This window comes from Hylobates moloch, unplaced genomic scaffold (assembly GCF_009828535.3).
Source record: "Hylobates moloch isolate HMO894 unplaced genomic scaffold, HMol_V3 SCAFFOLD_6, whole genome shotgun sequence".
Lineage (NCBI taxonomy): Eukaryota > Metazoa > Chordata > Mammalia > Primates > Hylobatidae > Hylobates > Hylobates moloch.
Window position 1 is genome coordinate 155,143,532 of NW_026652281.1, and position 18,578 is coordinate 155,162,109.

General features: G+C 47.6%; 1 protein-coding gene across 1 annotated transcript in view; it reads right to left on the reverse strand.

The window, feature by feature from the left end:
* COL23A1 (collagen type XXIII alpha 1 chain) overlaps positions 1-14,585 on the reverse strand; it is a 325,129-nt gene extending 310,544 nt beyond the window's left edge. Inside the window, exons 1-2 of the mRNA XM_058440198.1 lie at positions 14,010-14,585; positions 12,657-12,723 (exon numbers count right to left, since the gene is read on the reverse strand). Coding sequence (XP_058296181.1) covers positions 12,657-12,723; positions 14,010-14,219 — 277 coding nt within the window. The 5' untranslated portion in view covers positions 14,220-14,585. The remainder of the gene's footprint in view (positions 1-12,656; positions 12,724-14,009) is intronic.
* Between the last annotated feature and the right edge of the window lie 3,993 nt (positions 14,586-18,578).

Consider the following 18,578-nt stretch of genomic DNA (forward strand, 5'->3'; position numbering starts at 1 on the left):
ACTTCATTTCATTATTTCATTTCATTTCATGACAGGATCTCACTCTGTCACCCAGGCTGGAGTGCAGTGGCACAATCTCAGCTCACATTTCATTTAATCATTTCTCATTTCATGTATTTCATTTATTTTATTTCATTATTTCATTTCATTTCATTTCATGACAGGATCTCACTCTGTCACCCAGGCTGGAGTGCAGTGGCACAATCTCAGGTCACATTTCATTTCATTTCATTATTTCATTATTTCATTTCATTATTCCATTTCATTTCATCATTTCATTTCATCGTTTCATTTCATTTCATCTCATCATTCTATTTCATCATTTCATTTCATCTTTTCATTTTATCATTTCATTTCATCATTCCATTTCATCATTTCATTTCATCCTTTCATTTTATCATTTCATTTCATCATTTCATTTCATCATTCCATTTCATCATTTCATTTCATTTCATCCTTTCATTTTATCATTTCATTTCATTATTTTTTATGACAGGATCTCAGTCTGTCACCCAGGCTGGAGTGCAGTGGCACAATCTCAGCTCACATTTAATTTAATTTATTTCATCTCATCTCATCTCATTTCTTTCATTTTTTATGTCAGGATCTCACTCTGTCACCCAGGCTGGAGTGCAGTGGCACAATCTCAGCTCACATTTCATTTCATTTATTTTTTATTACAAACACACCCACCCCCACACACCCACCCCCACACACCCACACACACACACACATACCCCCCCTCCCCACACACACCCACACACCCTATTGGTTCTGTTTCTCTGGGGAACCCTGGCAAATACTGTAAGGAACAAAGAGGCCTGCTGGGCTCCAGGCTAAGGAAGGCAGCCAGCACAGCAGCATCACCCCCGGCACCGTGTGTATAGATGTAGTCAGAATCACAGTGACAAATGCCCACTCTGGCCGGGCCCTGCACTGCTGCCTCCACCTTTGTTGGGCCATTTAATCCAAGGGCTGATTGTATATCTCCTCTCCTATGTCCCATAGTCATGCCAAAATTAACAGATCTCAACAGACACTTAATTGTCCCCGTCCTGGTCCTGCTCTCATCATGGCAAGTGGCACCAGTGAGTTGCCCAACTCAAAAATCTAGGCATCATCCAAAAACTGGGAGTCATCCGATCTTCCCTCTCCCTCGCTCCGCCTCACTCAGTCCACCTCCACGTCCTGCCAATGTCCTGTGGGGATCCCTATCCACATCCTTTGCGTATTTTTTTTTTTTTTTTGAGACGGAGTCTCGTTCTGTCACCAAGCTGGAGTGCAGTGGCACGATCTCAGCTCATTGCAACCTCCGTTTCCCGTCTTTGCCCATTCTTTACTAGTCTCTGGCTTGTCCTTATTCTTGTGTAAGAGCACTTTATATCTCATGCATATTAACTATGTAATTGTTGTATGTGTTGAAATTGTTTTTTCACTTTGTCATTTATTTTCAAACTTAAGGTGGCATTTGCTGTCTATACAGAATTTTTAAAAATGTCCATCAAGCCTTTGTAATAGCAAAAACAAAAACTGAAATAAAAATAAATGTCTATCATCAGGAGACGAGATGAATAGTAGTGTGTTCATACACTGCGACGGCACGCTGCAGTGCACCATTGTAGAAACGACAGTTACAGTAAATGACTAGACCTGCAAGCATCCATACAAATACTTCTTTATTTTTTTTTTTTTTTGAGATGGAGTCTCGCTCTGTCACCCAGGCTGGAGTGCAGTGGCGTGATCTCGGCTCACTGCAACCTCCGCTTCCCAGGTTCAAGCAATTCTCCTGCCTCAGCCTCCGGAGTAGCTGGGATTACAGGCGCATGCCACCACACCTGGCTAATTTTTGTATTTTTAGTAGAGACGGAGTTTCACCATGTTGGTCAGGCTGGTCTCGAACTCCTGACCTCAAGTGATCCACCTGCCTCAGCCTCCCAAAGTGCTGGGATTACAGGCATGAGCCACCACGCCCGGACCCACACAAATATTTCTTGAAAAAAAAAATGAAGGGATAAAACAGATGAAAAGACACACAACACTTAAGGACAATAAAATATACTGCCATGGTACACATATTTAATAAAATATAATATACAGAAAACATGCAGAAAAAGTATAGCTACCAACTCAAGACATTTGTCGCCTGGCAGAGAACAGGGGAATGGGAGAGGAACTGGCACCTTGGCTCTGTCTAAAACATTTCATTTCTTGGCCGGGCACAATGGCTCATGCCTGTAATCCCATCACAATGGGAGGCTGAGGTGGGCGGATCATCTGAGGTCAGGAGTTGGAGACCAGCCTGACAAATATGGTGAAATCCTGTCTCTACTAAATACAAAATATTAGCCAGGCGTGGTAGTGTGCTCCTGTAATCCCAGCTACGTGAAAAGCTGAGGCAGGAGAATCACTTGAATCCGGGAGGCAGCAGTGAGCCAAGATTGCACCACTGCACTCCAGCCTGGACAACAAGAGCAAAACCGTGTCTCAAAAAACAAAACAAAAACAAAAACAAAAAAAATTTCTTTAACAACAAAATAACAAACATGAGAAAATTATGTTATTCGTTAAATCTAGATGAAACGGACATCAGTATTATATTCTTCTCTGTACTTTTTTATATATTTGAAACATTATGTAATGAAAATTAAAATTATTTTTTAATATTAAGAAAGGATCTGGTTGAGTAAAAGAATGATCAGGGCCAGGCGCGGTGGCTCACGCTTGTAATCCCAGCACTTTGGGAGGCCGAGGCGGGCGGATCACAAGGTCAGGAGATCGAGACCACGGTGAAACCCCGTCTCTACTAAAAATACAAAAAAACACAAAAAATTAGCTGGGTGTGGTGGCGGGCGCCTGTAGTCCCAGCTACTTGGAGAGGCTGAGGCAGGAGAATGGCGTGAACCCAGGAGGCGGAGCTTGCAGTGAGCTGAGATCGCGCCACTGCACTCCAGCCTGGGCGACAGAGTGAGATTCCGTCTCAAAAAAAAAAAAAGAATGATCAGATACCTCCATGAGACTCCATTCTTGCTTTTAGCAAATTACCATAATGTGCAAATGTATCATTTCTGGAATCTGAAGTGCTCTACTCCCAGGAAACTAGGAACCCTAGCAAGTTGTTTTATCCGTGTGAGCTGATCTGAGTTCACATAACTTCACTTAGTTTTTGCCCAAATATGTAAACTAAAGATTTTTCTGTCTATACAGAAAATTTAACCTTTTAAGCTTAAAATGTTCAAGGAAATGTTTTCTTCTATGGCAAGGTTTTTCAACCTGGGCACTACTAACATTTGGGACCGGATAATTCTTTGTAGTGGCGGCTGTCCTGGGCTTTGTAGGGCACTCAACAGCATCCCTGCCCCTACCTAGTCCATATGCCAGTAGCACCCACAAAGTATGACCAACTACAGATGTCTCCAAATATTGCCATGTGACCTCCTGGGGGCAAAACAGTCCCAGTTGAGAAGCACGGCTTTATGGTTTCTGACTTCAGTGCCAGGCTTATAAAATCTATTTCTACCGCATAATTTTAAAAAGTGATGTATCATATTTTTGTCTAGCCAGCCATTGTTGTATTTTTTCCATTTAGATCTTCAATCCATGTGGAATATACTCCGGCATAAGAAGTGAGGTAAGAAGCCAGATATTATTACTGTACTGAACCTATCCGCCGGGAAAGGCCGCTACAGCATGTGGGTGAGCTCCTGGCACAGGGGGTGTGTGATAATGACACCCCATGGAGTAAAAGGCTGCACCTGTCACCCAATAGTTGGCACGGAGTTGGCCAAGCTGGGGTCAAGACAGCTCTGGTCTTGTCTTCCCAGAGTTTCAAGGATTCTCCGCTACAACTAAACCTGACGGTGCTCTATAAGTACTGGGTGAGTGGCAAATGTTCTAGAAATCTGTTTTCTAACAGATAGTCTACCTTTCACAGAATCTTCATCATCTCCCCAAACCAACAGCAAACCGCTTGATTCTGGAATCATCTGGAAAATTCTGAGGGTCTTCCAGTTTTGGAGAGAAACACCAGAGCAAGTGGTTAACTTTGTGTGTCACTGCTCTTGGTTTGAACTTTTATGTGCTTTCTGGTAATTTAAAAATATATGTTAATATATTTTATATTCTATATTATGTTAATATATTATATATTTATATATTTAAATATATATATAAATTATTTCTTTTATATTCCTGTTCAATTTCTATAGAATTTAATGAGTATAATGGGCTCCATCTAGTGGTCACAAGAACATCTCCAAATTCCAATGGTCAGCACATAAACTTCAAGATCTTTATTTATAGGACATGAGACATTTTATAATTGATAGATTCAGGTGGTTAAACTATGCTTTAAGAGAAGACTTCTAATTATTTTTTTCATCAGTGGGTCTTACAAAATGGTTCTTAAGGTCCACTGCCCATAAACCACGCTTACCATCTTCTCTTCCAAATTGATCCCTCTTTGGGGATTTCCTGTTTCTGCGCAGCTTCCTCTCCCCAAAGGCATGGTGCTTCAGGCTTCTCTGTCTTCTCCCATGCCCATCCACCCGGTTTGTGAGTTCTGTCCACCACATGCCCCAGTGCCTCTCACAGCTGTTCCCGGCTATCAATTCTCATGGCCATTCCACAGGGCGTCGTTATCAACCCTTCTCCCCGTGCCTGGCACCGTGCTAGACTTAGGGGATGCTGCAGTGAACCAGGCAAGCTGTCTCCTGCCCTGAGCACCCCCTCAGGGGCCTCTCTGTTGGAACCAAGTATGACCTCGTCTGTCCTTCATGCTGTTTCCAGAGCCCTCGTCTTAAAGCTAAATTCCACTCAGACACCATCAACTGTGTCCCATGCAATAAAGCCTCAATCTCTCCAGACCCTGGACTCACCCTCCCCTCCCACTGCCACCTTCCAAACAAACAAGAGTTCCCACCAGTGCTCGGCTTAGTCAATAGCTCCCCCAGGACCAGCACAAAATAGGGTAGGAGAGACAAATGAATGAATGAACAAATACCTATGCATAGTGAAGCGAGGAACTGCAACCAGCCTCCAGAGTATTATCGTGCCCCCCACAAAAATCAGACACACAAATGACCTCCTTTCACTTGGTAGAGTCTGACATACCAAGACAGCTGCCTTATAGCCACTCAATTTTGCCATAAACTCAAGTCGACTGAGATTTAATGCTTATAAATATATATATGTATCATTTTTTAAAATTCTATAAAAAATAATCCCAAAAAGGGTAACAATTTCTTACTTTGAAGTCCTAAGAGAGGCTGGGCAAGGTGGCTCACCCCTGTAATCCCAGCACTTTGGGAGGGGATCTTTTGAAAACGCGCACCACCACACCTAGCTAATTTTTGTATTTTTAGTAGAGATGGGATTTCACCATGTTGGCCAGGATGGTCTTGATCTCCTGACCTTGTGATCCCCCCGCCTTGGCCTCCCAAAGTGCTGGGATTACAGGCGTGAGCAACTGCACCCGGCCAGGAAAATTTTTTTAATTAGCCATGGTGGCACATGCCTGTGGTCCCAGCTATTATCCCAGCTGAGGCAGGTGGATCACTTGAGCCCAGGAGGTCAAGGCTGCAGTGAACCGTGACTGCACCAGTGCACTTCTGCCTGGCCAACAGAGTGAGATCCTACCTTAAAAAAAAAAAAGTCCTAAGAGAGCATGTGCCCTTCACCAGGCTCTTTTCCAGCCAACAAAGGCAGTAAGGCAGTAAACAGGCTGAATATGAGCAACTTTTACCACTTCTGTTCCGCTCTGTGACATTTTCCATAAACTATCAATGAAATGTATCAGGTTCTGTATAACTTCTACATTGTGCTTTATATGGTCCTAAGTGGAGTTTCACTCCTCCACACAAACTGCCAAATGTTTTGATGGAGCAGAGGATTTCTGACTTGCATTAAACTCTGGATTAGTGTTCATTTCTGGAAAACTGCCCTACACTGCAAGCACAGTGGCCATCCTTGGAAACCAAGCACGATGTCTCTGCAATATTCTGCAAGGATCCAAAAAGACACAAAAAGGAAACGAAAAGGATGACACCATTCTGGAATGTTCCCGACAATGTCCAGGCAGCTTGAGCCTGGTTAGTAACACATGCAAACAGCGTGAGGGGTAGAAGCCCAGCTCTGCTCGAGACCTTCCGGGCACGTGGGTGGCTGATGAGGGTTCACGGCCACACACTTTCCTTTTCTGTTTCTCTCACTCCTGCATCGCCAACATCTTCATACCCACATCCTAGGAGAACGTGCCAGTAAAGTCTGACAAGCCCTTGCTCTTCCCCTCCTGAAGATTCCCTGTGGCCCCCTACTCTGTGTCTCTTCTCCCTTCCTCTCTGGCAGCTCCTAACTGATGACGACGGAACTAACAGACTCGCTCTGAGGATGCAGTGCTAGGCCTCGTTCTAAGCTGTCTGCACGTGTGAACCCATTTGATCCTCAAAACCATCCCATGACACAGCTACTCTCAGAAACCCCACTTCACTTCACAGATGGAAAACCGAGGCACATGGAGGATAAGTCCTCGTGTGAGGTCATGGAGCTGGTGAGCGACAGAGAATCGGGCCACGCAGCCTAGATGGGAAGTCAACACGCTTTCCCCTGGGCCACGCTGCCTCTTGTGTGTTTTCTTTATTCTTTTTTTTTTTTCTTTTTTGAGACGGAGTCTCGCTGTGTCACCCAGGCTGGGGTGTGATGGCTCAATCTTGGCTCACTGCAACCTCTGCCTCTTGAGTTCAGGCAATCCTCCTGCCTCAGCCTCCTGAGTAACTGGAATTACAGGCATGTGCCACTATGCCCAGCTAATTTTTGCATTTTCAGTAGAGATGGGGTTTCGCCATATTGGCCAGGCTGGTCTCAAACTCCTGACCTAAGGTATCTGCCCACTTCGGCCTCCCAAAGTGCTGGGATTACAGAGGTGTGCCCCCACTCCTGGCTCTCCTGGTGTGCTTTAAGTGGAGCCAACCCTTTGGTTACACCTTTGCAAACCACCTGGCAGTGACTGGCCAGCTGTCACTGGAAGGCCAGTGGTCACCTACTGCTTGTACCCAGCTACATTCGTTCTCTCTTCTGGGAAGAGATCCTAATTTTTCATGAAGGAACCACCCTCCCCGACACCACATGCCTCTGGTATTGCCAACCCTCCCCCACCTTGTCTCCCCTGGTTCCAAGAATGGTCACATGACCCACCAATGACCTCGCCATCAGTGTGTCCCATGCTCTAAGTCAGTGCAATTTTTCAAGGAGAGGCACCTGCCCCAAGCCAGGCAAATTGGGGTCCATTCTGGGATATAAAGAAAAATCACGGCAAAATACATATAAAAACCTGAGCGTTTTAAAGCACAAAGTTCTGAGATTTAACACATTTACTGTGATGCGCACCAACCAACCCCTCTATCCACTTCCAAGACTTTTCATCTTTCCAAACAGAAATGCGATGCCCCTTAAACAATAACTCCCTGCATTAGTGTCTGGGTGTGGCCATAAAAAGGTACCACAGACTGTGCAGCTTCAACAGCAGAAATGTGTTAAGGTGCTGGCAGGCTGATTTCCTTCTGAGCTCGTGGCTCAGAAAAGGTGTCTTCTCCACGTGTCTTCACATGGCCTGCTCTGTCTACGTGTCCAAATCGCCTTTTATTACAGGGACAGCGGTCATGAGAGCCCGCCCTAAGGCCTCATGTCACCTCCTCTCCAAGGTAACACTGTTATCTCCAAACACAGTCCCATTCTGAGGCCCTGAGGGTTAGGACTTCAAGATATGAATATGGGAGGACACAGTTCAACCCATAACACTCCCCATGCCCCAATTCTGAGACTTTCGGGAAAGAACAGTGCTGTATCTGCTGGGGTTGCTAAGTACATGTGATATACACCTAGAGCTATACCGGCGGCCACCTTCCCCAGCACAGGTCACTCCAGGAGAGGCTGTCTGAAGACAAGCTGAGAAGAGCTGAGAGAGGGAAGCGAGCCCTGAGCCCACATGGGCCTGAAGCCAGCTGCACCTCAGACCTTTCCATTTCTAGTTGTCTGCACGAAAAATTTCCTTTTTTGCTTTATTAGTGCAGGATGGTCAGAACACTAATTAATGTTCTGATGCTTGTAACCCAAAGAGTGAGTGAATGCAAGGGCCAGAGTGACCCACGGCTCCAGGACACGCAGAGTGGGACCACAGGTCAGTTATTTACAAGATGGAGTCAAGACTCAAGTCCAGGTTCCCAGGTTCCAAGGTGCCGGCCCTCACGGGTTCCCTGGGATGCCCCCGAGTCACTACTGTTCACAGAACGGCGGAGGCCGGGCCATGGGGCAGCTCCCAGGGGTAGGCTTCAGGACCCACCTGGCCAGAGCCCTCCCTGTAGGAACCTGTGTTTGCTGCGGTAAAGCCCAGCTTCTCCCCACAGACTGAGTGCTCCCGTCCTTCAGTCAACACCCTCAGGCCTGCAGCATGCCTGGCAGAAGAAAGCACGAGGAAGTCAGACAACAGGCTACACAGCAGGCCTTCTTCTCTCCATTGCAGGACACACGCAGCCCTGTCTGAACAATATAGGGTCGGAAATGACCCAAACGTCCTTGGGGGGGGACTGGCCAAGTGCATTACAGGACATCCCAACAGCACGGCCAGATTCCTTCCTGGACCAAAACAAGGCAGCAGCTATCTCAGATACACAGATGGGCACAGACCACCTCAAAGAGAAATGGCAAACCCATGAAAAAGGCAGCCCATGAAAAACAATGAGGGATACCTGTTGTGCTATAAAAAAAAAAAAAAAAAGGAGGAGGAGGAGGAGTTACTACTTTAAAATTAGTTGAAATGGGCCAGGCATGGTTGCTCATGCCTATAATCCCAGTACTTTAGGAGGCCGAGGCGGGTGGATCACCTGAAGTCAGGGGTTCGAGATCAGCCTGGCCAACATGGTGAAACCTCGTCTCTACTAAAAATACAAAAATTAGCTGGGTGTGGTGGCAGGTATCTGTAGTCACAGCTACTTGGGAGGCTGAGGCAGGAGAATTGCTTGAACCCAGGAGATGGAGGTTGCAGTGAGCACCACTGCACTCCAGCCTGGGCAACAAAAGCGAAACGCTGTCAAATAAAATAAAATTAAATTAAATTAAAAAGCCAAGTGTGGTAGCTCATGCCTGTAGTCCAACACTTTGGGAGGCTGAGGCAGGTGAATCACTTAAGGTCAGGAGTTTGAGACCATCCTGGCCAATGTAACGAAACCCCGTCTCTACTAAAAATACAAAAATTAGCCAGGCATGGTGATGGGAGCCTGCAATCTCAGCTACTCGGGAGGCTGAGGCAGGAGAATCGGTTGAATACGGGAGGCAGAGGCTGCAGTGAGCTGAGATCGCGCCATTGCACTCCAGCCTAGGCAACAAGAGTGAAACTCCATCCCAAAAATAAATAAAATAAATACAATGAAAAGTAAAGTAAAATAAAATAAGACACAGGTCTGCCGCAGCAACAAATTACCACAAGCTCTCCCAGTTCTAGGGGCAAGAAGCCCAAGGTGTCTGCGGGGTGGGCTCCTCAGGGAGAGGCCCTCCCACACCCCTCCGCAGCTCTGGTGGCTGCTGGCATTTCGGAGTTTCTTGGCTGGCACATGCAGCACGCCAATCCCCACTCCGCCGTCACCTATCCCTCTGGTCTGTGCGTCTCTGTCTCAAATCTCTCCTTGCCTCTTCTAAGGACAATTGGCATTGGATGTAGACACACCCTAAATGCTGAATGACCTATTCTGAGATGCCTAATTACACCTGCAAAGACCCTATTTTCCAAGGTCACATTCACAGGTACTGGGGGTTAGGACTTGGACATATCTTTTGAGGGCGACAGGATTCAACCCACTACACTATTTTATTGAGGAGGGGTGCAAGGCTCACCAGAGCCAGCTCAGACCCCCCCTGTCGCCCGCCGCCCGGCCAGTCCTCCTGCCAGCAACATCCACTGGCTGGGGCGAGAGAGAAGCCCCTGCCACCACACTCAGCTTCGCAATGGGTAGCACATCCAGAAGAGCCGCCCCTCCTCTGGCCTTGCTTATCTGCCTGCTGCATGCTAGGATCCAACAAAAGATTCCGCTGACTCCCCAGGCTGCTAGGTGGGGAGCTGCGGCCAGCTCTAATCAGACAAGGAGCCTCGCTGCAGAACGTGGTCTGTGTCTCCACACTCCAAAAGCCCGAGGGACACGCTGGAGAGCCTTGGAGCCAGGGAGAAGAGGAATGAGTTAGGACTTCTGGTGTTGGAGACAAGGGCCTCTGTTCTTCATAAGACAAGGGGCTCATGTGCCAGCCTGCTAGGGTTTAGCGTTGATGAAGGCTCTGGTCTAAAGGGCTCTTGAGGTGACAGGAGAGAAAGTGCAGGCATGGACATGGGTGTGCTGAGGGGTCTGGCTAGGGTCGTCGTGCTGCACCCCAAGGCCACACTGACCACACCTGCCAGGATGGCCACCATCACAGCCTGGAGTTCCTGGGACAGCATCAACACCGTGCTGATGGCCAGCAGGGCATCAGCAGGGCTCCCAAGGGAGCCAGGGAGTCTACCATGCCTTCCTCTCAGTGGGACTAGAGGCTCTGACCAGCCCTTCAGCCCCTCATGGTCTTCCCAAGACCTTCTTGGGAGCCTCTTTCTAGAGGAGTTCAGGACCCCTGTTCCCTGCTCCCCACTCCTGATGGAAGGCAGGACACAGGTCCATCTGTAGTCACTGGCTTTAACTTATACCTTCTCCATAACCTCAGCAAGCCCCCCAGAGCCTGCTTCGAGATGTTATCATTTACTGATAAAGACCCTCAGTGCTAGTATGGGGCAGACCCAAGATGTGGCTCCAGTTCTGACTGATCCGGGAGCTCCAGGCCAGCTTGTGTCCCCCTTTCTCCCACTCTCCATCCATCATCTGTCTTGGGGATTTTCAAGCCTTCTGTTAGTAACCCACAGCAAGAAACCCACCTCACACCATCCGAGTCCAATCTACAAATATTAATAGCCAAAACCAAAATTTCACTCGGGCCTTTTTTATTCCAGACTTCTATGCTAGTTCACAATTTCATGCTAGTGGTTGCTGGCGGCAACCCACTAAACTGATTTGGTATCTCACAAATGGCGTGTGACTCCCAGTTCAAAAAACGCACACATAGGTATGCATCCAAATGACACTCAGAAAGAGGGGGACGAAAAAGAAGGACTGTTGGCATTTTACACATTTTGCAGATCATCTAAAAATCCATTTGTGGATGTGAATTTTTCCTCCCATTTAATTGCAATTTCTGACTTTTTTTTTTTTTGATGGAGTCTCGCTCTGTCACCCAGACTGGAGTGCAATGGTGCAATCTCGGCTCACTGCAACCTCCACCTCCCAGGTTGAAGCAATTCTCCCGCCTCAGCCTCCCGAGTAGCTGCGACTACAGGCATGCGCCACCATGCCTGGCCAATTTTTTATATTTTTAGTAGAGACGGAGTTTCACCGCGTTGGCCAGACTGCTCTTGAACAACTGACCTCAGGTGATCCACCTGCCTCAGCCTCCCAAAGTGCTGGGATTACAGGCGTGGGCCACCGCGCCCGGCCACAGTTTCTGACTTCTTGGTCTGTGAATGGAGTCATTCCCTTGTCAAATCCTCTTTCTCGTATTAAAACCTCAGAGATCCTATAAAGGCTAGCTCAAGCTCAACCATAAAAATCTTCTCCCACCCGGCCCTCCGAGACGGAATTTTCACACCATGAGATCCACCTTTGCAGAAATCTCGGGGCATCCCCCAACCCTGGGATGTTGTTATCAGTGAGTTTGGTTTCTGGACCACTTGGCTAATGGAAGGAATGACAGTGAGGACAAGGGACACTGCGCAGCTCCTGTGTTCTCTGGACCAATAACAAAAGTCACCTTTCCCTGCATGTCGAGAAGTCTGAGATACATCACCATTTTCCACGCATTCACTGGTATCAGACACCATTCTAAGGGAGGGTCATTCTAACCCTGAGAACACCAGCGTTAGAGACCACACACTGGGCCATGGCCTGTACAAAGCTCCCCTGAGGACACCCAGGAGACCTGTTATGAGCCTGGATTTGAGCCATGTGGATTAGGAGTCAACAATTCCCGGTTTCATTCACAGCCATCCTGAGCTGCACCAGCAAAACCAAAGAGAGTCTATGATAATTTGAATAATTCAGGCCTCGTTTCCTGTTTCATTCCTCTGCCTCCACCGCAAAAAATGAAAACAAGGCAGCTATGTCCACTAGATTATTTATCTACCTTCTGCACGTCTGACATAGAGCTCTGGTTGCAACGTTGGTACAGTGGGGGCGACTGGGGTTCCAGGCTGTCCCCTCCCGTCAGTTCACATCCCGTCAGTTCACACCCCTTTCTCCACCTCCGAAATGTGGACCAGCTGCTACGTCCCTACCATCTAAGTCTTTAGGCAGCTAAGTCATCTCTGACAATGTCTTAGCTCCTCCACCAATACCACCCAGCAAACTGAGTCCGTTTACTTTGCTGGAAACCGACCACAGAGCCTGCCAGGGTCAACGTGGGGAAGAAAGGCCCCAGGACAGTGCACGAAGACTACAGCCTGACACCCCGGTCCACCTTCTGGACCGTGCTGTTCTCAGCAATCCCAAGCAAACGGCGGCGGAATGCAGGAGCCAGAAGGGAGCTCAACCTTCACTTACCTGGGGGGCAGCCACATTCGGATGGAGCTTCCCGAGCAGTCCGGAGCTTCACTAGTCCGTCCAACTTCTGAGCCAGAAAAAAAAAAAGAAAAAAAAACAAGGAGAGAATGAGTTTCAGAACAGAGTGGGGTACAAGTGGAAACAACAGCAAAAACAAATGTATCTAAACCATCTACAGTGCTGGGGGCTGTCTTTGAGACCGTCTCTCAAAAGATCCTTAAACTCTACGGGGAATTTTAGAATGAGGAAAAACAAACACGAACACTAAACAGTTACTGGTGAGTCCCTGAAAAGGTGGCAGGTTTCTGCTTTGTTACGTTTTCAAATAGAATACCAAGAGTTACAAACGACAGAAACAGCGTCCTGCAAATCAAGAAAAGCCACTGCGACCACCAGCCCTGAAGGGAGGGAGGCTGGGGCTGAGCGAGGCCTGGGGAGGGCAGATCAAAGTCAGTCCTCCAGGCGGCTTTCTGCACTCACAAGGCCGCCCCGTTCACGCCCAGGAAGTCCCGAAACCCCATGGCTGCAGCCCCTCCTAGCCCACCGGCCTGGGACCTGATGGCGCGGGTTGAAGCACCCTGATGAAAACATTTTCCTTTGTTGTTTTCTGTTTTCCTTTCTTCTTACCAGTGGGGATCCTTGGCCTAGAAATTTTGGTTCAGTAAAGTTTAACAAGAATCCCTACACATGCCCAGCCCTGTGCCAGATTTGGGTGAAAGGAAAAGAATTACCACAGAAAGAGGGTCAAAAGGCTCAGCTCCCCTACAATGCACGGACTGACTGCTCTGGCAGGCTCCTGGCCTGATGGAACCCTATGGGCACCCCTGAGGCCAGAACAAATGGTCACTGACTCACAGATGAGAAACGCAAGCTTGGAAAAAAAGAAATTTGTCCCACATCCCAAATCTAGGTTTAGAGGAATGCAGCAATTGGCCCAAATCCCAAAACTAGCCAGAACTTGAGTCCCAATGAAGATACACAGTCTTAACCTTTCTCTAGGGGGAAAAAAAAAATCCCCCTAGAAGCAAAACTAAGCAAGAGCACAAATCTCTGCTGACCTAAGTGAGCAGTGCAGTGCTACCATGAGAACCGAGGGCTTCATATTCAAACATTAAACAGTATTTTTAAGCACTGCTTTAGAGGAGGAGAACATTTGCACAGACGACAAGACCCCAGCCAGGCCCTGTCTGCCTCTGACTGGAACAGCCCAGGACCGGGAGACTTCACCAGGGCATCTCCAGCCACCGGAAAGGCACTTCCCAGTTCCACTCCACCTGCCATTTCATCCTCATTTTACAGATGGGCAACAAGAGGCGCAGAGAGCTAAGCAGATCCTAAAATAGAAGAAGTTACCATGGTCAAAGTGTGTCTGGAGTTGGTTCCTGCCGGCAGGTTCGTGGTCTCGCTGACTTCAAGAATGGAGCCGCAGCGTGGTGGCAGCCACTTATAATCCCAGCTTGGGAGACTGAGGCTGGAGAACTGCTTTAACCCGAGAGGCGGAGGTTGCAGTGAGCCGAGATCGCACCACTGCACTCCAGCCTGGGTGCCAGAGCGAGACTCCATCTCAAAAAAAACAAAACAAAACAAAACGAATGCAGCCGCGGGCCGGGCGCAGTGGCTCACTCGCTCACTCACACTTTCGGAGGCCGAAGCAAGCGGATCACCAAGGTCAGGAGATCGAGACCATCCTGGCTAACACGGTGAAACCCCGTCTCTACTAAAAATACAAAAAATTAGCCGGGCGAGGTGGCGGGCGCCTGCAGTCCCAGCCACTCGGGAGGCTGAGGCAGGAGAATGGCGGGAACCCGGGAGGCGGAGCTTGCAGTGAGCCAGGATCCCGCCACTGCACTCCAGCCTGGGTGACAGGGCGAGACTCCGCCTCAAATAAAAAAAGAAAAAAAAAAGAATGGAGCCGCCTACCTTCCTGGTGAGTGTAACAGCTCTTAAAGATGGCACTGACACAAAGAGTGAGCAGCAGGGAGATTTATTGTGAAGAGCGAAAGAACAAAGATCCCACAAGATGAAGGACCCACAAAGGTTGCTGCCGCTGGCTGGTGGGGGGGGGGGGGGCGCGCGGCAGCTTTTATTCCGTTATTGGTCCCCGCCCATGTCCTGCTGATTGGTCCATTTTGAAGAGTGCTGATTGGTCCACTTTACAGAGTGCTGATTGGTCCATTTTACAAACCTCTAGCTAGCTACAGAGCACTGTTTGGTGCATTTTTACAGAGCACTGATTGGTGCATTTTACAAACCTCTAGCTAGTTACGAGCACTGATTGGTGCATTTTTACAGAGCACTGATTGGTGCATTTTACAAACCTCTTATAAGAAAAGTTCTCCAAGTCCCCACTCGACACAGTAAGTCTAGCTGGCTTCACTTCTCAAAAGCAACACCAGGGCAGCCAGAGAGTACTCCAGGGGGTGCCTTTAGGCACACTCACTCCTCCATCATCACTGTATTCCCCAGCCCTGACTCTGCAAGCCCTTGACTTGCCCTGTAAATCGGAACCTCGCTAGGCCTCTGGATGCCAGGCTCCCAGCTTCCCGCAGGGACTGGACCTGCCACTCACTGCTGCTCTGGATGGAGCTGCCCAGCTGTCCCACAGGGCCCTTGTGAGCAGCCTGGGCCAGCCCCCAGCCTCCAAAGGCCCCCTGCAGCTTGTGGGTGAGAGCTGCTCCACCCAGGCGCAGCAGACACCATCCCTACTCATCCCCACTCCCAGCAGGGCTGCCTGGAGTGGAGTCCATGAGGGGCTGAGGCTTCTGCGCACAATGGAGCACAGTGACCACACCTGTCCCAGTTGACTGGGGGGGGCACGTGTAAAAGCTGCACCCTTGAGCTGGACCTCAGAACTCACTTTTTTTTTTTGAGACAGGGTCTCACTCTTGTCATCCAGGCTGGAGTGCAGTGGTGCAATCTCCGCTTACTGCAGCCTCAACCTCTCAGGCTCAAGCAATCCTCCCACTTCAGCCTCCTAAGTAGCTGGGTATACACGAAGGTACCACCACACCCAGCTAATTTTTAAATTTTTTGTAGAGACGGGGTTTCACGATGTTGTCCAGGCTGGTCACAAATTCCTGGGCTCAAGCAATCCTCCTGCCTCGGCCTCTCAAAGTGTGGGATTACAGGCGGTGAGTCACCGCGCCTAGCCAGAACTCACTCTTTTCCCCATTGTATTTGCAGATATTAAAGCAGATTTCAAAATGTACTTGGAGAAGAAACCCAACGTTTTTGTTTAAGCCAGTCAATCTATGTAAGAAACTCTCATGTTTTTATCACTGCTAGACAGGACAGAAAAGACTTCCACACTGATTTCATTTTTTAAACAAAAGCATTTCATGCCAAAAACAATTCACTTTTAACAACTGCTGTCACACTTGGGCTACTGCTATCACATCTGAACGTCTCCCCTGAAGGGGGAGAAGGATTTTATCAACTACTGATAGGAAACACAATTACTTTTGAGCTACTCTCACCTTAAAATAAAAAGCTAGGTACTGTTAATGCTAGCCGCGGGATCATAGGTTACTGGGATTGTGCTGGTCATTCATCCTAACTCCTTTTGTGTTTTGTTTTTCTAGATTAGATGGTGAATCTGTAAAGTTTTCTCTCCCGGACCCCTCCTCTCCCCCACCTCCAGGCCCCTCACTTTCTGTGTCCTGACTACTAAGAATACAAAGTAAAAAGTTTGAATTAGAAACCCAATCTCACAATCTTTACTTCATGCTTTTTTTTTAATCCTAAGAAAATATTCCTTTGTGTCCAGGTTTGTAAAAATGACTTAAAAGCCTCAACATTTTACATTCAATTATCTGGCAGCACCCCCAGCATCTGCAAACAATATGGTCCTGGTTTTACATATGCAAACAGGTCCTGACTCTAAAAGTAAATAAAGGATGAGTTTCTGAGAAAAGACCAGAGACTTTGGGCGAGTTTCCTTCTAGAAGTACTGGGAAGGAGAACTTGAAGTCTGGGGGAAGGGTGGCAAGAGCTCAGGGAATCAGGAAAATCCTGGTTTTTAGAAAAGCATTCATGACATGGTCAGAGGATATGTTTATTAATGATCTGTCAGGGAACTAGTCTTGAACACTTCACCAGATGTTTGATCACATCCTCAAGTGGTTTTGTTCTGAGGAAATATAGATTGACATAGAAAAGAAAGATGCAATGATTTATTCCTGTAAAACGCTGTAAATAATTAAAGATATTTCTATCCTTTGACTAAAAATTCCTACTCTGGGGAATATATCCTAAGGGAATAAATCAGCAGAAGCAAAACATGATATTTATGCAGAAGTGGCACTGTAAAACAGTGGGAATGGTTTAGTGAAAGATGTGGCATCCCCTTGACGCAACTGTCACATCAGGAAACAGCATTATGAATACTGTGTAGCAACAAGGAAAAATGCTTATGCTACAATACATAAAATGTCTACATTGACGTAGAAACACAGGCATGGGGGAACAGCAACTAACAAAACAACCCACATGGGTGTTGGAATGATGGTGATTTTCTTCTTTCTGGGCTGTTGTAATATCATCTTCTCAGTGAAAAACAAAAAAGTCTGAAAGTAGAAGAGACAACGTAATCCCCTGAAATCTCCCTGCTGAGGGCAATTTCGGAGCGACGGACTCTGTCTCCTCAGGGAAACCCAGCTCCAGGGTCCATCCTGTGAGTACATGCACACCACAAACACCAGAGGAAGGGCTTGTCAAGAACCAAATGCTGACCACAGGCACAGCTTCTCTGCTCCCCTTCTACCCGCTTACGAAGAGCCAGTTCAAGCCTTCTCACCACCACCAGCAACCCGAGGGGACTCCCTTTCCTGACCCCTTTAAACGTTCTCTTTTGATACCCCACCACGATGATGATGATGACAAATACAACTTAAGTATTATTATCAAGACTCGATTACTTATTATGGGCCAGACACTGTGCCAATTGCTATTATCTTATCTGTTCCTCCCGATAACCCCCCACGATGCTGGGATTCTTATTACACCCATTTACAGACGAGAAAATTGAGACAGAAAGAGAAGTGTCAGGGCTGGACTTAAATCCTGGTAGCAACTGACACGGATCACAGATGACAACCTCTGCTCTCAAGTAATGTTCCTATCTACAAACATTCTTTAAAGTTATCAGGGCCGGGCGCGGTGGCTCACACCTGTAATCCCAGCACTTTGGGAGGCCAAGGCAGGCAGATCGCCTGAGGTCAGGAGTTTGTGACTAGCCTGGCCAAAATGGTGAAACCCCATCTCTCCTAAAAAAAATACAAAAAAAAAAAAATTAGCTGGGCATAGTGGCACACACCTGTAGTCCCAAATACTCAAGAGGCTGAGGGAGGAGAATCACTTGAACTCGGGAGGCAGAGGTTGCAGTGAGAAAGAGCATGTCATTGCACTCCAGCCTGGGCAACAAGAGCAAGACTCCATCTCAAAAAATAAAAATAAAGTTGCTATCAGAAGCCAAGCCATACACAACTCAGACAGAAACCAGTACAGTGCCTGCAAAAGGTTGGGAGAGTGACAGGAATTAACTACAAGGGCAGCATGGAGGAGATTAAGGATGACAGAACTGTTCTGTATGGTCCTGGGGTGGTGGACACTTGATTATGCATTTTTCAAAAACCACAGGACTGTCCATCCCAAAGAGTGACCTGTAATGAATACCAATTACAAACCAAAAGTCAGGATGCTGGAGAAACCCAGGCTAGAATAACAAATCTAACTGTATTAAAGTTGTATGACATAACCTCACTGAAGGTTGCAGAAAAGTGTAGCTGACCTAAGTAACATTGCAAAATGGTGTTTTCATTGAAAACTCTGAGGCTGGCCAGGTGTGGTGGCTCATGCCTGTAATCCCAGCACTTTGGGAGGCAGAGGCGGGAGGATCACCTGAGGTCAGGAGTTCGAGACCAG